The following is a 19,776-nucleotide window of genomic DNA, read 5'->3' on the forward strand; positions in this document are numbered from 1 at the left end:
CTCTTTCTTCCTACTTCTTCTTCCTTTAATAAGTTCAACCAAAACGAACCGCCCAAGCTGAGGGTTCTTGCCAAACCAAACGTTTAGCAAAGTTTTACCCGAAACAGGGTTCTCCTTGTTCAGTTCACTCCATTCTATTCATGACCTCTGGCCAAAGAACTCCAGCCTGATACTCTTGCCTCAAGTCAAAGTTAACCACCACCTAATAGTATGAGCCCAAAGCATTCATATCTATTGTAACGCAGCAGGCGTGGGCCCACTGTATCAATGACTGATTTGTTTTGAGCTAATCCTTTGGGCAGTGCCAAGACATTCCTGACCTACACCCTTTAACTCCTTTTATAGGGATATGGTATTTTGTTGCAGGGTATCTCTTGGATGTTAGCTCAGGAGTAGTCTCAGTGCAGTGACATCTGACCCAAGCAGGTCAACAGTCAGCGGAGTGTGGTACTGAGGGATCAGATTAGGACTGAATTAGATAACGTGGTAAAGTCAGGGCAGGCAGAGCTCTTGCAATTACCAGGCAAGACTTATGCAATAAACAGGCCAAGGCTGACACAGGAAGAGTTTGGGAAGACTGGGAATACAAGCTAAGGGTCAAAAACCAACAGGCAGACAGAATGCTGAATACCTGCGGTACACTAGGAGCCTTATTGTTCATGCATTCTCCAGTGGGGTATAGGATCTTAAAAAGCCCAGGAAGGACTAGGATAGGCTAGGGACAGGAAAGCTGGATGTGCGCACTGGCTCTATAAGAGATAGGCTGAGCATATGTGCACTCTACACGTCCAAACAGTACCAGGAGGGATGATGTGGCGACAGTTGCACAACAGATATGAACAATGCCGGACTGGGGTGTTTAGGGCCCACCAGTAAAATTAATTCTGGGGGACACCTGTAGAGCTACTTGCAAATATTACCTGATTTGTAGAGATGAGCGAGCGTACTCGGAAAAGCACTACTCGCTCGAGTAATTTGCTTTATCCGAGTATCGCTGTGCTCGTCCCTGAAGATTCGGGTGCCGCTGCGGCTGACAGGTGAGTCGCAGCGGGGAGCAGGGGAGAGCGGGCGGGAGAGAGGGAGAGAAAGATCTCCCCTCCGTTCCTCCCCGCTCTCCCCTGCAGCTCCCCGCTCCGTGCCGGCACCCGAATCTTCAGGGACGAGCACAGCGATACTCGGATAAAGCAAATTATTCGAGCGAGTAGTGCTTTTCCGAGTACGCTCGCTCATCTCTACTGATTTGCTTTCACAAATAACTCACCGCTGCATTCTCCATATATTTCATTATAAAGGTAAGTGTATTTCCATGAGAGCCTTTCTCCACTAAATTATATGGAGAATGCAGCAGGAAGGTATTGATAGTCTCCTGTTTACCCAATATATGCAGAGTCGGTGTGCAGCTCATGCGGGTGACTGGGGGTCCACCCTGTCTCAGGGTCCACCGTGGGATATCCCTGTTTCCCTGTAGGCCAGTCTGAGCCTGGATGGAAATGTCAATAATAGCGTTGGAGGAGGGTGATGAAGGGCAGTGCTGACCACAACCGGCGCCCATGAAACCAATGCCGAAAATGGTCACTAAGAAAATCTATAAGCACAATAAAAAATTAGGAAAGTGATAGAAAACGCTTTGTGTGATTTTGTTGAGAACATTGAACATAATGAAGGACTATTAATCTCCTGGTGATGGCTTCCTGTGACTATGAGACGTGTGGAAAGGTCACGCTCTAAAAAATACATTAGATTTAGGAATTTAGCAGTGAAGCTAATGAAGACAGGAAATCTCTCTTTTGGATAAGTTCAGTCTGAATTGACTACTTTGCATGTATATTTGCATATGCAAAATACGGGAGATAGCTCTGTAGTATAGTAATTAAAATGACAGGAAAGCCTCGTTAGAAAAAAATAGACGTTCTAAGTGCCCAAAACTTCCACTTAATGACGGCGATGTGATGAAGCTGATGTGATTGTTAGTGTCTGATTGTATATTTTCAGCTCCACTTCTGGCATTCTTATGCTGTTCATATGCCGCATTCAATGAAAAATAGCCCCTAGTAAGAGCAGCAAAATCCTCAGATCTGCTTTTAATTCAAAGAAGCATGGTGTCCAGATCATTTAAGATGTTATGTGCAACCTCTAAGGATTTTCATTGTGAAGAAATTTGTATCGCTGCCAAGTGGGTTAGACGCTCTTGTTTTTATTTGCCTAAAATTAAATCTGCAGAAGCTTCGCTCCAGAATAGAAATGTGGAGATTTGGCTACGGATAGGGCAATGATTATCATAATGTAGATATTATACAATATTAGCCATCACACAGCCAATGTCATATTATATTATATATTAGGTATACTTTATTTGACCTCAATAGTCAATGTATTGGTAAGTCAAGTTATAATGGTGCCAATCCATATGTAGAGATAGATCATGAGTCTGTGGAAAGACGGGGCCCAACTCTGGTTGGCCCCATCCTCTTTGCAACTGGATAGCAAGAAGCTGTACAGGACTTCCCTCTCTAGAGGAACTGCATGGTGAATTGGCCCAAGCTCTTCTGTCCTAGATGACAATACCCAGCAGCATTCTGAGTGGCCCATTATAATTATGATAAGAAGCTCATGCTTTATTCTTTAAAGCCTATCTCTGTTACATAGTGTCTCTTCTAAACCTTCTTCTCAGAACATAACAGGATCTATGACCAACTCTCCCAATGTTCCTCATGGGTGTGGCCTAAAACAAGTCTGAAGCGTCAGAAGAAAAAATATATTATACAGCAGAGAGAACTTCCTTTGTATTGATCACTACATATACTCAGACAAAAGTCACTGAAATAATAAAGCATGGTAGACGATCTGAACTCGCACACCGTACCTGAGGTAGCTTCCTTCATGAGATTCCCCATTTACTCCATGATATTTGATGCAAACCTCACTTTGCAAAGCGGATGAACCACTTTGAGCTACAGAATTTGCACTTTCAGGTAAACAAGCTTAGCTCCGCAATGCTCCACCATGGCTTCCAACCTAAAAGACCAGAGATTGGAGCTCCAGGAAGATAATTTGCATATTCACTGGGAAAAGTGAAAAGTCGCTATGAGTGGGATGAATGCTGGGTTTGGCCGGGTCTAGCTGTTTGGAGGACATCACCAGACCAGAAGTTTTACACTTAATATTATCTTAGGTTATCTATCATCACAAGAATTCTTGACTTTTAGAAGTTTGGAAGTTGACATCAACATGGAAGGGGAGCTGCAACATATGCTATATGTTTGTAGACATACCAGTGGAAAAGTCAAACGTCACCTGCCAGAAATGCAAGCTTGTGTCTCTATTGGAGATAAAGATGCAAAGTCTTCAGGGAAAATAGCTACATTGAAACTCATTGAGAAAGGTGAGGCTTTCCTTGACAGAGCAGAAGTGACTCTTTAGAATGTTGAAGCAAAATAAATGTTCAGTGTATCTGCAGAAGCCGAGTAATGGAAGCTATGACTTTGCCCACAAAGAACAGTCTAGTAAGCACTCAGAATCCTCTTGGATGAAGAAAAAGAAGTGTTGTTATGAAGAAGAAAAGGAGAGTGCTGGTTGTGGAGGATTCTCTATTGAGAGGAACAGAGGCCATTGTCTGCAGACCTGACACCTCACGAGGGGTGTTGTCTTCCAGGTGGACAAATCAAAGATGTCTGATAGGTTGTCAAGACTCTTCAGTCCTACAGAACACCGCCCATTCCTACTAATACATGTAGGGACTGGTGACACTGCAAAAAAGGACCTTGCAACTATCTGCAGAGACTTTGAAGACCTCCGCAGGAAAGTGAAGGAACTAGGAGCACGGGTGGTCTTCTCATCCATCCTCCCAGTGGATGGCCATGGAATTAAGGAGATGGAACAGGATTCTAAAGCAGAACTGGCTATGTCCATGGTGCCATCAGCAAAGATTTATAGTAGTTAATGAAAAAAATGCGCTCATAAGAAAAGTGTACGGATGAAAAGGCAGTACTTACTATAGAAGGTGTGGATCGACAGAAAAAACTCCAGCTCCTTCCATAGTAAGTACTGCTTTTCATCTGTACACTTTTCTTATGAGCATGTTTTTTTCATTAACTCCTATATTTACTTTGCTTTCTCAAACTTGCCATTTTGTATTCCACCCTGATGCTCTCCTACATCGGATGCCTGAGTGCATAAGAAGTGTATCAACTTATAGTGAACCAGGACTCAAGGTGTGGTGGCAGCCCTTCTCTGGGTTAGCCGTCCATGTCAGGTGAATACTCATCTCCATCTTTGTTGCATTCTTTATTTCCCTTTGTACATTCCACTATTTGCATAAGGATACAACTCATATATGAGAAACAGACTTAGGGCTCCTGTCTACGGGCGTTGCGAAATCCTGCGGCGAATCTCTGCCGCAGGAGCTGGCAGATGAATCTCCACGGTGAGCCTATGTGACAGAGAGGCTTACCGCAGAGAATCGCGGCATGCTGTGAATTGCCAGATGCGAAGGTGGATCCAGGAAACTACAGGCCTGTGAGCCTGACTTCTACACCAGAAAAGATCTTTGAACAAATTATTAAACAGCATGTATGCGAGTACTTGGATGAAAATGGAGTAATTAACCAGAGCTAGGATGGGTTAGTAACAAATTTGTTATGCCAGGCTTATCTAATTTCCTTCTATGACAAAATCACTGACTGGATTGATCAGGAAAATGCAGGCTGAGAGGAGCCTTAATAGCTGTTTACAAATATCTGAAGGGCTGTCACAGTGCAGAGGGACAAGCCCTATTTTCATTTACAAAAGACTAGAAGCAATGGGATGAAACTGAAAGGGAGGAGACACAGATTAGATATTAGAAAAAATGTTCTGACAGTGAGAGTGATCAATGACTAGAACAGGTTGCCATGGAAGGTGATGAGTTTTCCTTCAATGGAAGTCTTCCAACAGAGGCTTGACAGACATCTGTCTGGGGTGATTTAAGCCCCATTTACACGCAAATATGATCGCTGAAAGTTCATTTAAAAGATAGCTGGAATGACAGTTTGAGCGATCATTTTGCATAAACTACTAATGGGCACTAATGCCCATTAGTAGCTTATTAGCTTCATTTGTGTGCAAATGAGCCTCCCTTTGCTGTATGTGATGTGTGTGTGTGCAATGTCAGGAGACCTGGCTGTCAGAAGTCCCGGGGGGGGGGGGGGGTGTGCAGTGGTGTGTGTGTGTGTGTGTGCAATGTCAGGAGACCCGGCTGTCAGAAGTCCCGGGGGGAGGGGGGGTGCTGTTAGTGTACTTGTGTGTGGGCACTGTAAAGGGGGACTCTGTGGGGGAGGTCGCAGGGGGGGCTCTGTATAGGGACGCTGTGGATGGGGGGCATGTGGAGGGGGGCTACTTTGGAGTGCAGTGGGGGGGACTCTGGGGGGGTGGCATGTGTAGGGGGGTACTGCGGAGGGCACTGTGGGGGGGGAATACTGGGGGGGCACTGTTGAGGGGGGACTGTGGAGAATGCTGTGGTTGGGGGGAATGAGGGGGGCTACTTTGGAGGGCACTGTAGGGGTGACACTGGGGGGCATGTGTAGGGGGTACTGTAGAGGGCACTGTTTGTGGCACTGTGGGGGATCATTAGGGGGGCACTGTGGGAGAGTGCACTGTGGGGGGGGGGTCATTGTGAGGGGGGGGGGTCGCTGTGGGAGGGGCACTATGAGGGCATGTGTCTGTGGGGAAATGTTTTGTTTCACTATAGCAGGGTGGGGGGGCAGTAGGTAGCCTTGCAGTGGGGGGCTGCAGGAGAGTCCTCTCTGGGCTCTCCCCAGCCCCTCTCCATTCACTATACACTGTGCTGCTGTTTACACTCATGCCAGGATTTTATCCTGACATGAGTGTATAACGCAGTCTCCCCTGGCCACACCCCCTCTGATTATAGTATGCAGCAGGGGGCGGGGCCTGGGCGGGGAGAGACTGTAGAGCAGTTCAATAGAGGTGGGCGTGTCGTGGGCGGGGCTAGGACGTGAGCTGAGGGAGGCCATGAAATCCTGCCTTTTCATGTCTCTTACTACCATCGGGAGCGCGCACACAGAAGAGGGAGAGCGCAGAGCATTGTGGGAAGGCAGCACAGAGGCGCCATCTTTGAAAGCTGCAGTGAAGATCAGATTCTAAGGTAAGAAACTGACATTCCAGCTGATCTGCCGGCCGGTTTGAGCCCCTGTATGCTGGGTGCTACTATCCTTACTGAAAGGAAAGCAGCAGCATTATAAAAATTTTTACCCTGTGTGGCCGGACAACCCCTTTAATGGACTTTCTGCCTTCACCCTGCAACTGGCAGTGTGGTGATGCAGCACATCCATGTCACCGTGGTCTTTTTTCAAGACCGTACTAGGCTCTTCTTGGGTCTACTCTCACTTCCAAACCATTTTCCAGTAAGTGTATCCCAAAAGGATCTCATTCCTTTGACCAGATATTGCATCTTATTTTCGGTGGCGTCACAAGGCACCGCAGTCAACTGATAGTCAAACTGCACTTCCTCTAAAAGCTACCCTCTGGACCAGGACAAACCAAGATGGCCACACCAGTTCTCTGACTACCTGAGGTACACTGTACTCTAGTAGTGTATTGGTAGTCTGACACTATACACCGCTCTAATTCACCAGCGCTGCTCCTTTTTGAGTTCACCATAAATAGCTTTTACAGCTTCAAACTAAAATAATGTGTTGTCCAGGCTATAGCCAGTGGCTACGTGCCATCTGCTTGTACGGCCATATGTTTATGCACCGCTCAGGTAGATTTTTTTCTATCCTGATATATACATTGGTCAAACTATGAGCAATATCCTCATAAATCTGTTAAATCTTTATGTATGGCTTTCCCAATGCCCTGTGGTCACCTGCAGATGGGATTGTGGTCCGGATATACTCTATATCTTGAACTGCTAATGGTTGCACACAAGGCCCCACATTCAGTATAGTAGCCGCTACGATTCTAAACACCTGCCGACATTGTTCTATATATTTTTTTTGCAAGGCAGGGAAGAGCAGTTCAGCTGCAGAGGCTTTGGGCTGTGACGGTGGAGGCTTGTGCTTGACACCTGGTTGATATGCCGTTGGCAATTTTCTCCTCTTTGTGCCTCTGCTACCAAATTTAGACTGGAGGTCTCTGAGCAGCGATTCATTCTGTTCTACCATCCTGCATATGTGCACTGAGTACCAACACACCTTGTAATTTAACTGTATCACTTACATGCAGTAACAGACATACACTTATAGACCCCTTTGCTTTATGCCACGTGCAATTTCTTAGAATGCATATTGGAATGTGTTATCAGAAAATTACCTATTGTTTAAAGTTTTTATGTTAAACATTTTATTTTATTTTTTTGCATTTTAACTTATACGTTACAAAAAAAATCCTGACATCTTGCAGTTCTCACACTGACTACTAAGCCTACAAAAAGTCTGACATTCCTGTTCTGTAAAGAGAACTTTTCAGCAATCATGTTATTATCATCACAGGCAGGATTACAATAAATAGCAACACCTATACATAAATAACACAGGATCCACCATTCACAATAGATTTTAATCCCAGCTCAACTCCTCCCCTCTATGCACAGCTCACCTACTCCACTTCTCTGCACAGCTCACCTCCTCTTCCTCCCTGCACAGTGACCTCTGCACAGCTCACATAGCATGAATGATGAGTCATCTTCTCTCTATTTTGTCTATGGCTTATGAGGCTGTTGTACAAAACAGCAAGTGTCAGCATAGAATCTTGGACCTAAAGTTAAAGATGTTGTGCCAGAATTACAAGTTATCTTTTATTCATAGGATAGGGGATAATGTGCTGATCAGTGTGGGTGTCACCCTGAGACCCCACCCATGTCAATAACAGAGGTCCTGGTCCACCTCACTGACGGGTCGCTTCTCCATGCTTAGTGACATCAGAATGAATGGACTGCTGCCCAAACATGTTCAGTTAGCGTTCCATTTATTTCAATAGGGCTGAGGACTATTGACAGAAATACACGAGTCCTTGCCGCTCAGCTATCTCTGTAGTCCCATTGAAAGTGAATGGAGTGTCAGGATCCTTGCGTGACCAATGTTTCATTCAGTGTCCTCTTCACTGCGGTAAGGTGGGGGGGGGGGTGCAGTGACACTGCAGTGAGCAAGACGGGACATAGGGTTGGTGGGGGTCTCAGCAAATATAAAGTGGATGGGGAATATCTTTATAATTTGGCACAGCCCCTTTAATCTGTGCAGGAGACCAATGGCAAATGTTCAGTTCCCTGATGCGCCACTGTAGGGTAAATGAAGCATTAAACATATGAAAATCAATATTACACTGCTAGTGTAATACATTGATGTGTTGATATCTCCATATAGTTCCTCTCCATTCTGGCTAATAGATAAACGTCCTACTGCCCTCTATACAGAAAGAAAGCTCTAATAGGATATGTAAAAATGCATTTTCTAAACCAGACAATCCCTTTAATTCATGGTTTGCCTTATTAGAGTATTCTGTGCAATTTACATTGGCCTTTTTGTTTTCTTTTGCAGCTTCAATAGTTATTGGGAAGTGGTGGTGCGAGATGGAGCCATGTTTAGAGGGCGAAGAATGTAAGACTCTGCCAGATAACTCAGGATGGATGTGTGCAACTGGCAATAAGATAAAGACCACTAGAGTAAGTATCGGCTAGTTCTTGGAAAACATAATACAAAAAATGATGGAGTACGAGCTATCCTACCAAAAATAGTTGGCCCCTTGAGCAAGAATCAAAAGTATTTCTTTCCATGTATTAATAACTTAGTCGGGCTCTTTTGGCCCTAATGACATTGGATACTGACCATGGCACACTTTCTACTAATGTCTGATACACTTCAGATGGTATTTCCCTCCATTTATCCTGTAAATGTTTAGTGAGTTCTCTCAAACAAAATGCATCAGTCCGTCTACATTGGTGCAAGGAGATTCGTCATTGCACAGCTAAGCAATGGAAGAAAGTTCTATCGAGTCATGTATCTCACTACTCTATCTCCCAATCAGATGGAGGTACCTGGTGTGGAGGATGCTGGGGAATACCTTTTGCCTGAGTGTGTTGTGCCAACAGGTAAGTACGGCGGAGGTTCCATTATGATCTGGGGATGTTTTACACGGCATGGTGTCGGCCTGATGGTCACAGTTGCAAGAACCATGAACATGGAGGTGTACCCTGACATTCTTGACAAAAATGTGCAATGTGGCAATACTCAACAATACTTCCAACAAGACAATGTGCCTTGTAACAAATCGAATACTGTTTTACATTGGTTTGAGGATATGGACGTTCCATGATTGGACTGGCTGCACAGAATCCGACCTGAACCCTACTAAACATCTTTTGGAAGAACTGGAACGTTGTGTCAAGGAATATGAGCAGCGTCCATCTTCTCTTAGAGAACTCACCAGACATTTGCAGGATGAATGGAGGGAAATACCAGCTGAATGTATCTGACATTAGTAGAAAGTATCCCATGTCATTAAGGTCAACAAAGGCCTCACTAATAATACATGGAAATAATTACTACTTTGATTCTTGCTCTGGTGTCCAATTACTTTTGGTAGGATAGTGTACACATTAGTGTAATGTAAATGAACTTTGAGCCATATTTATGTAACCAATAAGTATATTTGTGGTTATAATAAAAGTAACTCTGGGCAGAATCTACAGTTAGGGCGCCTACCCACTTGCGTTGCCGATTTTCGCGAGTTTTTTGCAGCCCTCCATTGACAATCATGGGTGCATTAAGAGAAAAAAAAGGAGACATATGCAACTGACAGTTCCTATGTGAAAAAAACCCACGAAACGGAAAAAAAAACCCAGATGGACAAGAACACATTCTATACTAATTGCTCTTGAGAAAAAACGCAAAACATCACAGGAAAAAAAATCGCAAGTGGGTAGGCACCCTGAGGGTGCAATCACACATAGCTGACTTGCTGCAAATTCTGTTATGGATTTTGGTGTAGATCTGCATCAGGTTTCACCATACAAATGTGAATTGAAGTCTGCACCAAATCGGTTAGGTGAGAACGCACCGTAAGGCAGGTTTCACACAGCGACAAAATTGTGTGATTTTCCCACGATGCAACAGTGCTACGAATCGCAGGTATGTGAAGCCCAATGGGTTCCTTTTAATTAAGCAATGTTTTGTAGCCTGCGAAAATGCAAAATTGTGGCGTGCTCTATACAGCCGCGATTTGCGATATTTTGTAGCCCACGTTTCCCTATGAACCCTTCTTTTCTGTTGCATCACACAATACAACTTTTACAGTAAGAAGCCCTACTGTAAAAGCCTTAAAATAACCCCTAGCTGCATAAAAAAAACAAAAACAAATACAATACATCCCCTAACAGCCGCTGTCAGCTCCGCCGCATGTCTGCCCTGCAGCGCCAGCAGACTTGCTTGTAATTTTCAGCCAGCGCTTTCCGGTTTGGAGGTTCATCGCATTGAATGGCTCTGATTGGTTCTCGAGTGCCCCGGCTCAGCCAATCACTGCAGCGCTCTATGAACCAATCACAGGCAGCGCTACCTGGAGGCATGGATTTTTTATAAGCTCTGAGCAGAAAACGATTGCTGAACACTACAAGCAAGTCTGCTGGAGCTGCAGAGGGTGACATGCGGCAGATCTGACAGCGGCTGTTAGGTGATGCATTGTGTTGTTTTTTAAATGCAGATAGGCCTTATTTTGGGGGTAGGGCTTATATTTAAAGTTCCCCCCCAAACCCCGGCAAAAGATAGCTACAAAGTCGCACGACTTTGTAGTGACACAAAATCGTGATATCACCACGAGAAAACGCAGTGATATCGCACAGAACACAGATGCGATATCGCTGTGATTTTCTCAAAAAAAAAAGTGGCCTAAATGTTCCATTTTTACCTACAACTGACCACATCTCTCTATGGCTGGGGTATTGACTACTGGTTAGCACTGTGAACCTGCAGTACTAGGGACAACATCTGCATGGAATGGGTATGTTTTCTCTGCGCTTGCCCGGGTACCTGCTAGGTTCTCCAGTGTCTATGCAAACTCCAAATACATCCTAGTTAAAGGGGTTGTGTCAAGTTGGCTTCCTCTGTTCATATACCCTATTAAGGCATATGAATTTCATAGAGCGGGGTCACCCACTCAGGATCCTCCTCTATGACTCAGAATGGAGCAGCTCCCATTCTGGGGGACTTTCTGCCATCCTGGTATTGCAGGACGCCCATTCATTTGAATGACCATCCTGTAATACTACATTTCCCCTGATTGTCGGGCTACCCAGAATGGGACAAGGTGCTATCAGCTGTTTTTTCCAGACCCAACATTCTTGTAAGCGTTGTATATCTTGACACTTTTTAATTGATAATTTTGATAGAAACAGTCCTGGATGTACTAAATGTCTAAAAATTGTTTTCAAGGGGGACCTATAAGTTCTCCCGATATATCTGTTTCAGTAAATACTTGCATTTCCCATGAAACAAAATATTCTGGAGCTCTGCATTGTGTTGTCCCTTTGTTATTTCCTCCTGGAAATGTACAAATTAAGTGGGCGCTACCATTCCTTTTGTCAGTGGGGCGTATCCCTACACAGCCTGACATTGTCCAATCAGTGGTGACAGACTATGACTGTGTAGGGACGCACCTTATTAACAAAATGAATACTAATACATTTCCAGGAGGAATAACAGAGGTACCAGACCCAATATGTGCTTAATAATGGACACTTTCTAAGATAAAATTGTTAATTTAATCTTAATTGTTTGGTAAAACTATGTTAATAAAAATAATAAAAATTTATATTTTGCAACTTTTTTAAAAATCCATTAAATCTTTGACCAAAGAGTAAGTTTATATTCATTAATAGTAACACATCTATTAGATATTAAGATGCAACATGTTTATTTCTGCTGGCAGAGGGTAAACTTTTTCACTTTTTTGTTTTGTTTTTAAGTTTCAGGGTCACACATGACCACCTTCATGCAAGGCAAGATGGCATCTGAGGCCCTGAAACCTAGTAGGTATAGTCATTGTTGTCACTCTGAAAACAAGCTTGATCATTGCCGGTTATTGTTGTCATCTTCATTTCTGTTGGATTAATTCCTAGTTTCCACATTATAATAACCAAGATGCTCTCAGCAGCTGCGACACATACAGTATGCAGTTTTTCATTTTCAGGATGCTTCAGACCACACTTAAAAAATATTGTTATAGGTGGCGCTCCAGCAGACAAAGTCAGACTGTTCTGTTCTTATAGGACAGAAGTCTAGACTACACAGGGGCAAAACTCAAAATTTATGGGTGACAAGGCAAAGGCTGTAATAGGGCCTGCACCTACTTTGTGCTCTGTAGAAGGGCCAGCCCCTACTTTGTGCTCTGTAGAAGGGCCCACCCCTACTTTGTGCTCTGTAGCAGGGCCCACCCCTACTTTGTGCTCTGTAGCAGGGCCCGCCTCTACTTTGTGCTCTATAGCAGGGCCCACCCCTACTTTGTGCTCTGTAGCAGGGCCCACCCCTACTTTGTGCTCTGTAGCAGGACCCACCCCTACTTTGTGCTCTGTAGCAGGGCCCACCCCTACTTTGTGCTCTGTAGCAGGGCCCACCCCTACTTTGTGCTCTTTAGCAGGGCCCGCACCTACTTTCTGCTCTGTAGTGGGGCCCGCAGCTACTTTATAATACTGAAAAAAAAGCCAGTGAATGTACTTTATAATACTGGTGTCTTTGGGCATTGTCTCAGAGCGCCTCGCTCATTGTTTTCAGTGGCACCTTTACAGACATTGCATGCACTTGCATGCCGTGCGATGTGCATGCGAGTGTAATGCGGGGTTTTGCAGTGAAAACAATGAGAAACATTTGCGATCCTCTGATACGCGTGAAACACATGCTGAGGAACGTAATTTCACAGAAGTGATGCGAGTCGGAGGATCGAAAAGTGTTTCCCATTGTATTCAATGGAAACCTTGCACCCCACACTGTGCAATGTGTTTTCCTGTCCCATTAAAAACATTTGGTGATGCGTTCCGAGTAACACGAATATATAGAACATGCCACAATTTTTATATCATTCATGTATTCAAAATCTCACACGATTTTTTCGGCCCTGTGAAAGCGGCCTTAACACTACAAGGCCAGTGACTACAGAATACAAGTACGACTAAGTTGTGAGGCTTCAGAGGGATAATAGCAGGCACTATCCATAATTAATGCTGTTTGCTGTGTACATAACTTGGATCTACTCTAAGAGAAAAACAGCTACAAGGTACACAGAGTCTGGAGCGCAATGTGACAGGACAGCCATGATTGTTAGCCTTTGTTAGTGGGATCTGAACACTGAGCCCTGCAGCAATGACATTAATTGACTGCACTCCGACAATAATCCCATACACCGCAAGCTGGTGCCTAGCCAGAAATACTGATAAGACCTCCGTGTTGACTGCACTGCTGGGTAGAGAGATAGATATTAAATAAATCTGAGATAGATACATGCGAGATAGATGGATGTATAGATACATGGATATAGTGGATATACAAAGTCTACACACCCCTGTTAAAATGATGCCATGTTTTTGTCATGTTAAAAAAAAAGTTGAATTATTTATGACTTCTTTCCACCTCCAATGTGACCCGTTATCTGTACAATTCCATCAAAAAACAAATTGGAATCTTTTAGGGTGGGAAAAATTAAAAAAAAAACTAAAATAACGTGGTTGCATAAATATACACACCCTGAAACTAATACTTTGACTTTATGACAGCATTTAGGCTTTTTGGGTGGGCGCCTATCAGCATGCCATATCTTGATTTGGCAATCTTTGCCCTCTCTTCCTTGCAAAAGCACTCCAAATCTGTCAGATTGCGAGGGCATCTCATGTCTAGTGCCCTCTTCAGGTCTACACAGAGATCTTGGAGGGGGGATTCAGATCTGGGCTCTGGTTGGGCAATTCCAAAACCTTCCAGTGAAGCCATTCTTTTGGTGATTTTGAGGTATGCTTTGGGTCCTTGTTGTGCTGAAAGGTGAAATTCCTCTTCATCTTCAGCTTTTTAGCAGAGGCTGAAGGTTTTGTGCCAAAATAGACTGCTATTTGGAACTGTTTATAATTCCCTCTATCTTGACTAAAGCCCCAGTTCCAACAACAGAAAAACAACCCCACACATAATGCTGCCTCCACCATCTTCACTGCGGGTATGGTGTTCTTTTGGTGATGGCAGTGTTGGCTTTGTGCCGAACATGCCTTTTGGAATTAATGCTAAAAAGTCCAACCTTGGCCCTTATCAGACCATAGCACATTCCCCCACATACTTTTGGCACACATAATGGAGGTTTTGGCAAAACATAGCCGGCTTGGATGTTTTTCTTTGTTCTTTTCCCCTGACCTCACAGCCCAGATATATGAAGAATACGGGTGATGGTTGTCACATACACTACACAACCAATACTTGCCAGAAACTCCTACAGCTCCTTTACTCTTAGCAGCCTCCAGGACTAATTTTCTTCTGATCCTTTCATCAGTTTTTGAGGGACGTCCAGTTCTTGGTAATGTCACTGTTGTGCCAAATGTAATCCACTTCTTGGTGACCGTCTTCACTGTGTTCCATGGTATATTAATGTCTTGGAGATGTACTGGTCCCCTCCTGCTGACTGATACCCTTCAACAATCAGATCTCTTTGATGTGTTTTAAGTTCTTTATGGTATTTGCTGAAAAATGCAACTAAGAAAATATAGAAAATCCTCCTAGAAGAGCATAACTTTATATGGGGGAAATCAGAATCCCTGTAAATAACGGCAGCGGAGTACTGACTGCTATTTAACATGAGTTTAACTGTAATTGGCCAATTCTGAACACAACCCCATCCCAAATATTAGAGGGTGCGAACACTTATGCAACCACATTATTTTAGTTTTGTTATTTTTGTTTTTCCACCCTAAAACGTTTCAGTTTGTTTTTTCAATGGAATTGTACAGATAACAGGGCACACTGAAGGTGGAAATAAATCTGAAATGATTGATCTTCGTTGGATTTTTTAAAATGACAAAAATATGGCATTTTAACAGGGTGTGTAGACTTTTTATATAATGATAGATAGATAGATAGATAGATAGATAGAGAGATATGAGATAGATAGAGAGATATGAGATAGATAGATAGATAGATAGATATGAGATAGATATGAGATAGATATGAGATAGATAGATAGATAGATAGATATGAGATAGATAGATATGAGATAGATAGATATGTGATCGATAAATAGATAGATAGATATGAGATAGATAGATATGAGATATATAGATATGAGCTATATAGATATGAGATAGATAGATAGATAGATAGATAGATAGATAGATATGAGATATGAGATAGATAGACAGATAGATATGAGATAGATAGACAGATAGATATGAGGTAGATAGACAGATAGATAGATAGATAGATAGATATGAGATAGATAGATAGATATGAGATAGAAGATAGATAGATAGATAGATAGATAGATAGATAGATAGATATGAGATTATGAGATAGATAGATATGTGATAGATAGATAGATATGAGATAGATAGATAGATAGATAGATAGATATGAGATAGATAGATAGATAGATAGATAGATAGATAGATAGATAGATAGATATGAGATAAATATTAGATAGATATGAGATAAATATTAGATAGATAGATAGATATGAGATAGATAGATAGCTAGATAGATAGGAGATAGATAGACAGACAGATAGATATGGGATAGATAGATAGATAGATAGATAGATATGAGATAGATAAATAGATAGTTACCTAGATAGATAGATATGTGATAGATAAATAGATAGATAGATGGATATATAGATAGATAGATAGATAGATAGATAGATAGATAGATAGATATGAGATAAATATTAGATGGGTGGATAGATATGACATAGATGCATACATAGATATGAGATAGATAGATGAAAAATACACAACATATCAACCCTGTGTGGCCGTATCCTTAACGTGTTAGATAATGGATTATGGTAACCTAAATGGAGGCCATATTGATTGTCACCCAGCTCTGAGAAAAAAAGATGTAATCTAAAAAAGGCTAAATGGAATTTCTGACTACTTAATAGAAAAGTTACTGTATATTTCCTGACGATTTCATGATTTTTTATGGAAATTTACTTTGAATTAACTGTGATCTTATTTAGTAAAGTTCTAATTTCTAAACATTTTTTTTCCAGATTCATCCAAGATCCTAAGATTTGTTTTTCTGGTCATCGTCACATCCACTTGCTGATGAATGAGGACGCCATATACCAACTTCAATCTCCTTGAAAAAAAATACCCTAAGGATTTACAAGCCAAATGGATATTTTACTTGCACTTTGACTTTTTGATGATGAACTTTCAGTGGTTTCACTATGTGAAATAAAATTATCCATGAGGAACAAAACAATTGCAAAAAAATTCAAGCTACATGTTGACTTTGGCCAAGAAGGGGACAGGAAATCGTGGACTATTTTATTGGATGTGGATTTATGGATTTATATCATCCAAGAATCATGTATATACAGATTGAGGACGCACCAGTAAGACACTATGGACTCCTTCCTATACTAGGACTACTGCCCTGTTTATATCAATAGGTTAAAAACGTGGCCAGACAAACGGTCAAACTTCTCGTCCAACTCCTTGAGAATCTTCAACATCTACACGGAATCAAGATCTTCCTTCAATTCCGGATGAACATGTTGATGATGAAATATGTTATTTTTTTCTATTGTGTTCCGGAAGCTTTTTACCCATGTGTGATTATAGCATGCCAGCTTTGATTATGTCAACATTTCTATTCAAACGGTCGCTCCCGCCATCTTCCAACAAAGTATTTTTTTATAGGAAGTTCAACGGAGAAGGAAGCAATGTCAAAGCACGATACACCCGCAATGGAGAGCGGCCATGAGTCTGTGGCTGTCGGGATCTTTGTATTATCACTGGTGTAAATAGGATGTTGGCAGGATTTGTATAACCGGTGCTGTCTGCAGTAAACCCCACTGTTTTGCACTTGCTTATTCCTTTAAAAGTAAAAGTCTTAATAAACATTATTTTGTTTCATTTTGTTTTTTATGGTCGTCATGGTGAAATCATATTTGGTGGCTATAAAACAGTATAAACCAAATTAATTTTTTTTTTTTTACACTGATGGTATAACCAACGGCAACTGTGTGATCCTGACCGATCAACCGAACAAGGAGGTAGTGGCATTCACTACCATGTGGCTGAGTCTGGTATTGCAGCTCTTTTCAACTGAGTGGGCTGAGTTGTAGTATTCTACACAGCCACATGCATTTGGATGTCACTGTGTCAGGTACTGTAGTGAAGTGCATTGCAGTACTAAGCATCACTGCTCCTTTTTGGTTGCTGATCACTGGAGGTCCAAGGGTTGGAACCCCAACCACTCCCACATCAATGGCCTACCCTGGCTCAGTGGTTAGTCAAAGCCAAGTAATTTGCATGGGTTTCCCATAGTGTCCTCAGGTTTATCCTATACATAAAAACATACTGATAGGTTAATTGTCATAGATTGTGTGCTCTTGATATAGGAAAATTAGATCATGAGCTCCATTAGGAACAAGGACTTATTTGAGGGATGACAATCTCTGTAAAGATCTGAAGAATTTACGTGTCCTTCATTACCTTTCCTCTTGGCTCAACACAATAATAGTCTTTATTTGTATAACGCCAACTTATTCCGCAACTCTTTCAGAACACAGGGGAGCACGGATGATACAATAGGTACATATAGTATTCAATAAGTAGGAAACAATATGGGGGGGGCTGCGCCAACAAAAAAATTAACATGCAACGAAGCGGGTGATGCAGGAGGTACAGGGAAATGGAGAGTGTGGGGTGCCGAGGTGTGCAGTTGGGAGTGGCAGGGACAGGTTGGGGAGGAGGCGGGGGATCTGTTCAGGGGATTTGATATGCTTCTTTGGTGAGAATTGAGAAATTCTGTGCGTCGGGGATTGTCTGGATATTTTGGGATAGAGCGCTCCAGAGGACTGGTGCTGCTCAAGAAAGGTCCTGGAGGCAAGCATGTGAGGTTCGTATTAAAGGGGCGTTTACTCTGAGAGTATTAGCGGAACAGAGTGTGTAGGTAGGTGATGATTGGACAGGTGGGAAGCGATGTATGGTGGAAAGTTGCCATGGAGAGCTTTGTGGGTGAGGGTAAGGAGTTTGAATTGAGTTCTGTAGTGTATAGTTCGACATATCCTGATATAAGAAGCACAAGATGTCCAGCTTTAAAACAAAACATAATTACTCTGTCCGGAGATCTCTATCCTATGTGTGTTTATGTGAGGCCATTCAGTGGTTGTGATGTGAATTACAGCTTGTCAAGTTTTTGCTAACTTCTTGCCAGAATGTTATTTCCCCTGATACATCACTCCCATTCCACCAGAATCACTTCTAACTGCAGAGTGATGACACCTCAACACAGGGATATGTGACTGCTGCAACTAATCATCCGCTAAAGGGGACTGGCTGCAGCAGTCACACGGCCCTACTGTCGGTGACCTCTTCACTAGCTCGCTGAAACTGGAAGTTGAGAGCAGTGGAGGAACGTGCACCAGCAAAACGGAAGCAGCGAGGGAGGTGCGTATGGCTTCTTTTATGTTGGTACAGCATAGCGAGTAGCTTTATATAATCCCTTAGATGTGTCCTTCCTTACCTTTTCTTTCGACTCAGCTCAACATATCCAAAGAGGTTTGGTGCAAGATAATAAGAAAACATGATTTCATGATACTCTGCTGGGAGATCTCTTTCTTATATATGTGTGTTGTTGCCACCCTGTGGTTGTGAAGGGCACTGCATCTAGGATAATGCAATACAATGTGTTGATTTTTTTTTCTCATGAGAAATTGGAGTTCTTTCAAATGCGATCTAAGGTAAGTGTGGACATCTTATACCTGTTGTCAGAAGAGCCCAAGAAACTTTACCAGCATGTTTTACAACAGTCAGTGCCTGTTATTACATGGGCGCAATATGAGCTGCCATGATTAGCAGCCTGCATTCTGTTGACTCTTTTATTTTCTCTGTATATAGAAGATGCTTTAAATATAGAGCAAGACAATTAAACTCTGCAAAGCCCCACTGTCCTGGAAGGGAGAAAAATATCTGCAGCATTTTGCCCTTTCCTAGACCTAGAAGGTCGCTCCTCGTAAAGACATGCAGGAAAGAGTGTCACTAATAGTTACATGACCTCAGACAAAAAGTCTAGTTAAGTATCTTTTGTCTGTGCTCCTTTCTAAAGGTGACTTTACACGGGGCAGCTATCATCTGAATAGTTGCTCGAAATAGTCACAGCTGCATCTTTGCATGTCTTTTCAGGGCAAGGAACAACCCATCCACTAGAGGGCGATGATCTCACAGTATATTGTATGTTCCTGGGAAGATAAGTCTCAGTAGGAATCCTGCTTGCATATATTTTGTATCTTTTTTGAGCACTTTGTTCTTATTCTGTATCTGGAAATCAAAAGAGAAATATCAATATTTCTTTTACACTTCTCCATTTCGGAAACATTCCTGCTTTTATCTTAGAGGGTGGTCTAGTTGTAAACTACTGATGCGCTATCCTCAGGAGAGAACATCAATAGAAGATTGATGGGGGTTCACTGCTTAGGACTCCTGATGATCAGTTGTTTGCCAATCCAGTGAGCTGGTTTCTGCAGGAAGCAGACAGCTCTGTTCCCACTGCAGTGGCCTGATTGGTATTACAGGTAAAGTTGTATTTCAATTCAAAG

At 42.5% G+C, this 19,776-nt stretch overlaps 1 protein-coding gene across 2 annotated transcripts in view; it reads left to right on the forward strand.

The window, feature by feature from the left end:
• TAFA1 (TAFA chemokine like family member 1) overlaps positions 1-17,033 on the forward strand; it is a 368,460-nt gene extending 351,427 nt beyond the window's left edge. Inside the window, exons 5-7 of one of the 2 annotated variants that reach the window (XM_066594622.1) lie at positions 8,532-8,656; positions 11,951-12,013; positions 16,219-17,033. In XM_066594622.1, the coding sequence (XP_066450719.1) occupies positions 8,532-8,656; positions 11,951-11,968 (143 nt within the window). In that variant the 3' untranslated portion in view covers positions 11,969-12,013; positions 16,219-17,033. The remainder of the gene's footprint in view (positions 1-8,531; positions 8,657-11,950; positions 12,014-16,218) is intronic. The other variant, XM_066594623.1, reaches the window with a different exon arrangement.
• The last annotated feature ends 2,743 nt before the right edge of the window (positions 17,034-19,776 follow it).

Source organism: Eleutherodactylus coqui, chromosome 3 (genome assembly GCF_035609145.1).
Source record: "Eleutherodactylus coqui strain aEleCoq1 chromosome 3, aEleCoq1.hap1, whole genome shotgun sequence".
NCBI classification, from domain to species: Eukaryota; Metazoa; Chordata; class Amphibia; order Anura; family Eleutherodactylidae; genus Eleutherodactylus; species Eleutherodactylus coqui.